At 37.1% G+C, this 10,360-nt stretch overlaps 1 protein-coding gene across 1 annotated transcript; it reads right to left on the reverse strand.

The window, feature by feature from the left end:
* Positions 1-8,532: 8,532 nt before the first annotated feature.
* LOC115696003 (uncharacterized) lies at positions 8,533-9,957 on the reverse strand. Its single transcript, XM_030623111.2, has one exon. It carries the CDS (start codon positions 9,720-9,722, stop codon positions 8,631-8,633), a length of 1,092 nt encoding a protein of 363 aa, XP_030478971.2. The 5' UTR covers positions 9,723-9,957; the 3' UTR covers positions 8,533-8,630.
* Positions 9,958-10,360: the final 403 nt, after the last annotated feature.

Consider the following 10,360-nt stretch of genomic DNA (forward strand, 5'->3'; position numbering starts at 1 on the left):
GAGGAAATCTAGGGTTCCTGAATTTTCCCCAGCCAGTAGACCGGTTGCCCAACTGGAATTCCGGTTCTGGGAAATTTCAGAACCCCATCCGGAATTCCGGATATACAACCGAAATTCCGGTTCCTCGCAGGCAGCAAATTCAAAATTTCACACTTTGCTCAAACCAACTCCGAACCATACCAAAACTTCTAGACCTGTTCTATATAAACCCTAGAACATTTCTAAAGCATCAAATCCACCCAAAAAACACAATAACAAAAATCACCATTAAAGCTCAAGCTTTGAGTTCCAAACTCAAACTTGAGTAAACCTAAATAACATGCAATCAAACCAGTCCAAACCTACTTAAACATGCATAGAATAGCCTCTGAAAACAACTACAAACTTCAACAACATCACAGCAATAGATTTTAACCAATTCTCTTTGAAAACCATAGTTTTAACATAGAAAATTCATAACTTTAAATAACCTAACTATCAAGCACTACAAGTAGCTTAATTAAACTCTAATAAACATGTTTAAATCACAGAAATCAACAACAAGATCACAGCAGCAACAACCTCAAATAATCATGCATGCATCACACTATTTTCATCAAAATTCAACCATTTTTAAGAAGAAAGGAAGAGGAGCTAACCTAGCTTGAATTGAACCTTAAAGGGAGATGAAATCACAAGCAAAATCCCAAGAAAATGGCCAGCTTCTTGCTGCTCCAAGAGGGCCGAAAGTGAGAGGAAAGAAAGAGAGAGCTTTTCCAAATTTTTTCTAACTTTGAAATAATGAAGTTTTGTAAAATAAAAATAAAGGGTTTTACTTAATCATTTCAGCCAACATATAATACCAAGTAAACATATATTTCCACTAATAAAATCACTAGAAGACAAAATACTAATGGGGCAAAAAGACCATTTTGCCCCTCCACCCTAAAACCATATAAATAGCACGAAAGGGGTATTTTTGGGAAATTCTAAATTCCCGGCCATTCCCGACATTCCCAATGTCTAATAAACCGTCCCAAACTACTAACATACTAAGTTGTGATTTTTACTGAGCCAAACACCGAGTTCCAAAATACCGGGCACCGGAAATGCAAAATTATGAAAACTACTGAATGACATAAAATGCATCTCAGAATTCAATAATAACAGTATAAATAATTATTTAAATAGCTATAAATAATTTCATAATTAAACGTGATTAACTGCTAATTTCCAAATTAAACTAAGCGGTCTTTACAGGAAAGGCAAAAGCAAAGTCATCCGCTCAAGCCTACGCTCTTGGGGTTGATGATGTACAGGGCGGTGCTGACCATGGAGTTGTTGATGGTATGATTCTTATCTCACACTCTTGGGCTCATGTGTTTGATACTGGTGCATCGCATTCCTTTATATCTTTGATGTTTGCTAGTATGTTGGGTTTGAGTTGGGAAACTTTTAGTCCTGCATTGCATTTGAGTGTACCTATGGGGGGACACGGTGAGGTATCCACCATATGTAGGTCAGTTTGTATTGTGTTCGAGGGACACAAGTTATCTGGAAACTTATTAGTGTTGCCTATGGGACAATTTGATGTAATTCTTGGTATGGATTGGTTGTCTAAATACCAAGCTATTGTGGATTGTTCACGTAAAAGAATGACTCTTTTAACGCCTAGTGGTGATTTCATTGTTTATCAAGCCAACATGAGCGCAGTGAGACAAAATCCAATCTTAAGGGCATGCTTAGGTGGAAAGAGAAACTTAGAGTCTTACGGGAATCTGTTTGCGATCGATGATGAGTCTAGGAATTTAGACCAGTTCCCTTGGATATCAGTGGTTAGTGGTTTTCTGGATGTGTTTCCAGGGGATTTACCAGGGTTACCACCTGATAGGGAGATCGAGTTTTGCATCGATTTGATTCCCGAAGCTAAACCAGTTTCTATTGCACCTTATCGCATGGCACCTGTAGAGTTGGCTGAATTGAAAAAAAAAATTAGGAGAGTTAATGGATAAGGGTTACATCAGACATAGTACTTCTCCACGGGGAGCTCCATTCTTGTTCGCCAAGAAAGTTGATGGGACTTTGCGACTTTGTGTCGACTATAGAAAGCTGAATCAGATGACAATTAAAAACAAATATCCTCTACCGAGGATTGATGAGTTATTTGATCAACTTGGTGGCTCAAAGTTCTTTTCAAAGATTGATTTGAGGTCAGGCTATCATCAATTGAGGATTAGGGAAGAAGATATCCCTAAGACTGCTTTTAGGACACGTTATGGACACTTTGAGTTTTTGGTACTGCCATTTGGGTTAACGAATGCACCTGCTGCATTTATGGATCTTATGAACAGAGTCTTTAAACCTATCTTGGATAAGTTTGTGGTGGTATTCATCGATGATATCTTGGTGTATTCTAAGACACGTGAGGATCATGCTGAATACTTGACAATAGTATTACAGACATTGAGAGATCATCAATTATACGCTAAGAAAGAGAAGTGTGAATTTTGGATGACTGAAGTCAAATTCTTGGGCCATGTAATTTCTCAAGATGGTATCACTGTTGATCCTACAAAGATAGACTCTATTCTACAGTGGGGAAGACTAAAGAATGTCACTGAAGTTCGAAGTTTTCTTGGGTTGGCAGGCTACTACCGTCGCTGTGTACAGAATTTCTCACGAATTGCTATGCCTTTGACAAAGTTAACAAGAAAAGAAGTAAAGTTTATATGGGATGATAGTTGTGAAGAAGCTTTTAGAGAATTGAAGGAAAGATTAACTTCGGCGCCTGTTCTCACTGTTCCTAATAGTGAGGAACCATATGTGGTATTCACTGATGCTTCAGGTACTGGATTAGGAGGTGTCCTCATGCAAAATGGCAAGGTGGTTGCCTATGCTTCTCAACAATTGAAACCACATGAGAAGAATTACCCTACGCATGACCTAGAACTTGTTGCGGTAATCTTTGTCTTGAAAATTTGTAGATGTTATTTGTATAGCGTAAAGTTTGAGTTATACTCAGATCATAAGAGCTTGAAGTATCTTTTTACTCAAAGGGACTTGAACTTGAGGCAAAGAAGATGGGTTGAGTATATGGAGGACTATGATTTCACTTTGCAGTACCATCCTGGGAAAGCTAATGTAGTAGCTGATGCACTAAGTAGAAAGCCTCATGGTACTTTGGCATGTTTGGCTCTTGAGGACTGGAAAAGGACAATCACAATGGGTGATTATAACTTACAACACTATGAAGGGGAAGAAGTAGCTTGTATCTCTAACTTAGTGGCTACACTAGTACTACTTCAACAAGTTAAGCAACATTAGTGGCAAGATGAAAAACTAAGACTTATTTGGAACCGAATCCAGGATGGTGAGCAACTAGATGGGTGGACAGTTAATAGTGAAGGGTATCTATACCATATGGGAAGACTAGTTGTTGCAGATATCCCTGATCTTAGGGAGACCATTTTGATTGAGGCTCATAGATCCAAATTTGTTGTACATCCTGGAAGTACGAAGATGTACCAAGATTTAAAGAGACAATATTGATTGGAAGGTATGAAAAGAGATGTAGCTAGCTTTGTAGCTAAGTGTATAGTATGTCAGCAAGTTAAGGCTGAGCATCAGAGACCCTCAGGTTTACTTCAACCTTTGCCTATACCAGAATGGAAGTGGGACAAGATTACCATGGACTTTGTTACTGGGTTGCCATTGACACCTTTAAAGAATGACGCTGTTTTGGGTGATTGTTGATCATTTAACTAAGTCTGCTCATTTTATTCCAATCAGGAAGGATTACAAGCTTACCAAGCTAGCTCGACTTTATGTAGACAATATAGTTCGACTACATGGAGTGCCTTCAAGCATTGTTTCTGATAGAGATCCTCGATTTACATCAAGGTTTTGGAAGGCCTTGCAACAAGCCTTAGGGACTGAACTTCACTTGAGTACTGCCCATCATCCACAGACAGATGGACAGTCTGAGAGGACCATACAAACTTTGGAAGACATGCTTCGCTCTTGTATTTTAGATTTTGGAGGTAGATGGGGAGAACACTTGTCACTTGTGGAATTCACATACAACAATAGCTACCAAGCCAGTATAGGTATGGCTCCTTATGAGGCCTTATATGGGAGACCATGCAGATCGCCATTGTGTTGGGCAGAACCAAATGAGCATGTCACTATTGGACCCCAAATTATCACTAGTACCACTGAAAAGATTAAGGGAATCCAAGAAAGACTTAAGGTTGTTCAGAGTCGTCAGAAAAGCTATGCCGATCTCCATGGACGGGAAGTTGACTTTGATGTTGGTGATTATGTCTTCTTGAAAGTTACTCCTATGCGTGGTGAAACGAGATTTGGAGTGAAGGGTAAGCTAGCCCTTAGGTATATTGGACCTTTTGAGGTTATCCAGAGGATTGGGGAGGTCGCTTACCGATTAAACTTACCAGGACAGTTGGGACATGTTCATAATGTGTTCCATGTGTCTATGTTGAGGAAGTATACTCTAGATCCTTCACATGTTATTGAGTATGAGGCTATCCCTCTTCAGGAAGATGTGACTTATGAAGAACAACCTATCAAAATCTTGGCGAGAGAGCTAAAAGTGTTAAGGAACAGAGAGATTCCAATAGTCAAGGTCTTATGGAAGAACCATAGGGAAGACGAGGCTACTTGGGAGATAGAGTCTGAGATGTATATGAAGTATCTTCACTTGTTTAATTTTCAACTTGAGGTTGTACTTTAAAATTTCGGGACAAAATTTCTTTAAAGAGGGGAGAATGTAAAGACTCGGTTTTTGACCGAGTCAAATGTATATATATAATAATAATTAAATAATAATATATATATATATGTATGTATATATATAAAAAAATTATATATACAGTAGCAGAACCCCTTCGTTCCCCCTCTCTCTCTCTCTCTCTCTCTCTCTCTCTCTCTCTAACCTTTTCTCTCTCTTCAAACTCAAGCACAAAAGAAAACCCACCATCACCACCACTCCGGCGACCAACCTCCGGCCACCACCCGACCCCACGCGCCGGACATAACAAAACTCTAGGTACCGGGGACCTCACCCCCAAGCGTCGCCGCTCCTTTCGCCAACGTTAGCTCGGGATCGCAAGTCAAAGTTTGGGGTTTCAAACTTTGAACAGATTTTTCGGTCACCTTCGGCGTCCGTTTGACGAATCGTCTTCACCACTAAACTCAGTTCGTCAAGGAGAACAACCTACACTAAACCATTTTTCCCGGTTCGCTACTTTTTCCAGTGACATTTTTGTAGCTCTGCCCCTTTCCGGCGACTTTCCGGTGACATCGTGTACCGTTTTGACAAATGGTTGGCATGGGTGTGGTCTACTCGTTGAGGTGGTCGTTTTGATATACACTACTCCTATTTTTGGCGACGTTTCCGGTACACCAATTTTTACTGCCACCGATTGTTAATATGCACCGCTTAGGTGAGGCTTCGGAATCCCAAATTTTAAATATAGTCGTATTATATGTCGTTGGACTCGATTTTGAATGTAGAATGCGATAATGATAATTATTTAACCATTTGGTGGTATAGGTGAGAGTAATATGTAAGTTTGGACTACACAATTGGAGCTCGGGACTTGAGAGCTTAAGATCGTCTTTTGGAAAAAGTTTAATGATTCGGGAGAGGTAGGGACTCAACTTGATTATTGGACTTGATTTTTATATGCGTTGTATAACATTAGACATATTCCAATTTTTATGATTTACAAAATTATTTGAAAAATTGAAAACTTAATCTGCATATTTTTTTGGATTGTTCTGGGGCACTGAGTGCCAAATATATTTTTGTGTGCAAATATTATGCAGGTTATGACTTTTGGGTTTATTCAAAATACAGCTGTTATGCTGCCGAATTTTCTAGAAAATAAAAAGGAATATGTTCTTTTGTTATGCTTATTATTTGCCTGCTTTGGCTATACTGATGAGAGCCATGTTGATCATGTTCGGTGCATATTGTTATTTCACGACCTAGTCTCTGTGTCATCATAGGTAGATCAGGTGTGCACTCACCTGTAGGTGAAAGACCTAGAATCTATACAGGGAGTGAATTAAATCTGAGCCCCGGTATTATGGTGGATATCAGATGCGACTACCCGGTTTTGGATGTCGTTTTCTATGATTGGTATTGAGAGCTAGGGGTCTAGTGGACGGTGTGATATGCATTTGACGTTTGATTTGTGATTATTTATGGTCTCTCTACTTTATTTGTACATATTGATACTGTTGATGAGATATTTTATTTTTACAAAGCTAACCATGCAGGAATTTTATTAAACCAAGGGTCCTTTGATATTAGTTGTTTTCCTACTGGGCTTTATAAGCCCACCCCCTATTTTTTTCCATTCCAGGAACTCAGTTTGATGCTAGTGGATGAGGATGGTACCGTTGGGAAAGGAAGTCGTTATTAGTTTAGTCTTATTCTATTCTTAAATGTTCTAATGAAACTGATTTTGTATTTAAGCAAAAAATGGATGGTCTATATGACTTAAATTAGCTATGTACTAGTTAGAAATGACGAATGATGGATGCTAAGTATTATTTTGGTATTTTATTGACTTATTAAATCTATCTATTTGGTGATTACATAACTGTGGGGATATTATTGTTCTTTTATACTGATGAGTGGTCCTGATTTTGTTACTAATATTTTCTTATTAATATAGGAGTTAATCCATTACTTTTACATTAGTATTTTGTAATATAAATAAAAGGATCATTTATAAACTTTATCTTCCTACAAGGTTCAAAGTGTGACCTTTGACCACTCAAGTTATGGATATTACATATCTGCCACAGCTTAAGGATCGGGTCGTGACAATTTGTATGGTAAATACACAAATCATGATCAATATTTTATTACACATTTTCCGTAGTATATACCCAAAAAGAATGTCATAATAATAACAATAAAATTCATAAAAAAGAATCTCAAAATTACAAAAGGCATATATATGAAAAAATTATGGAAAGATAATCATATAAAAAATGGCTTTGTATGAGATTAAATTAATTAACAACAATACGTCACAATTTTCACAATTTATGATTAATGAAATTGACATGCTTAGACTCACGATAGGTGAGTACATAAGCGCTCAATTAATTATGCACTAACATAATTATATTTTCAAAAAAAGAAAAATCGATCATCTATACAATAATGTTATGACATGAATATAATTATGTTTCAATTAATAAATAACAAATAATAAAATTGTGAGATTATAAATATTAGAAAATAATTTACCTTAATTTAATTATGTGATTATGAGTCAATTAATTATTTATATTGACCAAAATAAAAATATAATTACACAATTAAATGAAAAAAAATTAAAATAGAGCAAAATGGTGAAAAAATGGTCCAAAGTTCTGGTCTGTACGACATGTCGTTTGCTATAAAACGATGCACAACCCTTAACAAAAACGGCACGTCGGTTGTCTGAAGGAGAGCCAAAAACGACACGTCGTTTTGAGGTCATCCCTAACCTTCAGCTGGCCACGCGGGTCAGATCCGGGTCGTGCGATCTGACAGCGAACCCGGTTTCCCGACCGACTGGAAACACCACCTCTGGTGCTCCGTTTCCGACACCGTTTGAGTGAATTTCACCATTTTCATATACAATCCATTTCCAGTACCCATTTTTGCCAAGAAACTCTCAAAACTTAAAAGTATCTTACATATTTTGACCCCTTTATGGGTGTCAAAGAAAACGAAAAAAAGTTCTCCATTGTCTTTGAATAACATACCCAAAATACTTGTAAAAAAATCATTACAACAATCCAACAACATCCACAGTAAAAAAAATTGAATATGGTTTTTAACAAAACCAAACCTTGAGTTTTTTGAAAAAAAAATATATAGGTAAAATATAGATAAAAGATTAAACATTTGAGCCTTAAAATCAGATAATCAAGCTCTGATACCAATTATTAAATATAATTGAACATCAAACAATAATTAAATATTAATAACAACATTATCTTATTTAAGGCATCAAATGCAATATATATAATAAAGATTAATTTTACCTTGTAATAATTACAATGATTATCAAACTTCTCTTGGTGCTCATCCCATCCCTTCAATCTACCCATCAAAGAAAAGAGAAACAAAATGTGCAAGGGGTTTCTATGAACACAACTCTTCTACATTCTTCACCTATCTTAGCCACACACATTCCTCTCCCTTTACTAAATAAAAGGGCACATCCCTTTTTAATGAGGAATTATGGGTCAAAAAATGGGCCTACATGCCCAATGTGAGAGTATTAATTGTCTTGGCCCAATGGACTGACCAAAGACGTTTTTGGAGCGTGTTTATGGGCCCAAGCGTACGTTATGTCCATCCCATTGTGACCCGATGGTAATATCATACATTACCAATTATATAGTTATCATTATATGTTAATACTGACACTAAGTGAGTAACACTTAATTATGTTAGTCCACATAAAATATTCTAACCCGGAGTTCCTGGTGAATGGTGATCATCAATCATCATTTATATAATTAATATCAAACTGATCAATGTATAAGAAAAAAGAAATATCAAACATACCAAAAAATACATGCATACACACATTATACATATAAATATACATAAGTTTCTAGAGAAAAATAAAACAATCCAGAGAGATTAAAGGGTTATCAATGTCCTCTAGTAACACAGAGTCAAATTCTTGGTCACTGATCATGGCATCTCCGTTAATTTTTGTACCGCATGGATGATTAATGGTGTTATTATTTAATGACAGATCTCGATTCCTCAAACTAGATCGTATCGGTCGATCACCACTGGAGATGTCTTTTGGACTAGTTGATGGTCTACTAGTAGTACTCCTCTCCTTCCTTGAGTAATACGATGTCGTCGTTTGATCAGAATAATTACCTAAAGCATTCATCACACGCCTGGAAGAATCGAGAGAATAATTAGGAGCCGTACGCTTCGAGTGAGTACTCAATTTATAGTTATCTCCTCTAGGACCAGGATTAGTACCGATGAATCTCCGACTCGGAGAAGGAGATCTCGAGGCGGTTAGTCTTCTACTACTGCTAATAATTGGACCAGAAGGTTTCGATTTCTCAGGAATATCTCGGCGGAAGCTCTTCTGTCTCGTGAGATGATGATAGTCATTGGCGACACTACTCGGCGAACTCGATCGGAGTCGCTTCTGAGAGACCGAGCTCTTCTTAAGCGCTGCCGGAGGAACATTTTCAGGCGAAAGAAACGACGTCGTTTTGTTGCTATAGTTTGAAGTACTGGTCTGCTTGATTGAGTTGATACGGATTATGTGGGGATTTTCCTTGTAGCACGACCACAAGAAGTCGTTTGAGAAAGACCTGTCTTTAGAGGACGATGACGCAGTTGAGCTAGAGCTGCAGCTGTTGCTGATGGTGCTGGTGCTACGACATATCGTTTTGGTTGAAAAGGGACATGTGGTGAAGGAAGAAAGAGAGGAGTTAGTAGAAAGAGTATGAGATGTTGAAGGAGATGGTGGAGAGGGTAAGAATTTGTTTGGGATTTTGTATAGAGGACTATTTTGTTGTTTGGTATTAATAGTGGTTGTTGGGGTTTGTGAGATTATGACCAGCTTGTCTTGGATTAGATCCAATTTCTTTGCACCATCTTCTTCCGACGTTGCCGGGTTCTCAGAATTATGAGAGTTTTGTGGTATGCATTTGCTAATGCAAGAACCCATTTGTTAAAAACTTTTGGTTAGTTATTAGTATGAAGAGCGAGGGACGATTATATAATAGTGTTCAAGTAGTTTATGGTTTGTGTAATTTATATATGTACATATTATTCTTCAACAAGTTAAGTTGGTTTGAGTGGAAAATGTTTTGAAATAGAGTGGGAGAATAATAAAATATAACAAATGGGAAAAGTGGGTGGAATATGAGGGAGTTTTGCTTTATGTATTTACCTTTTAATTTGTTTTTTATTCTGTGCTTAGCTTTTTGTTTTGAAGATAGTTTTGAATTAGGTTGCCGGGTTTGAAATCCGTTGGACAACGGTTATGTGTGATACTTTTGATTGGCGCAACTTTCATCATGTCTCTCCAGCTTTTTCTTTTTGAAAAATTATTTACATAAATGGCAAAGATTGAATATCGCCTCTCCTCAAAATTGAGCTAATAGAATTGTTTGCCGTCATTGTGCTCGATTACAATTGATACACTATCCGACCACTCTTCTTTATTTTGAAATTAAAAATGAGAACAATAATAATTTAAAATAAAATACTGAAGAATGGAAAAGTTTTGGGATATAATGCGCCTTTTGCTAACCCATGACTGTAATATGTCACTTCTGCAGTTTATGAACTTCAGACATTCAA

This window comes from Cannabis sativa, chromosome X (assembly GCF_029168945.1).
Source record: "Cannabis sativa cultivar Pink pepper isolate KNU-18-1 chromosome X, ASM2916894v1, whole genome shotgun sequence".
In the NCBI taxonomy this organism is placed as follows: domain Eukaryota; kingdom Viridiplantae; phylum Streptophyta; class Magnoliopsida; order Rosales; family Cannabaceae; genus Cannabis; species Cannabis sativa.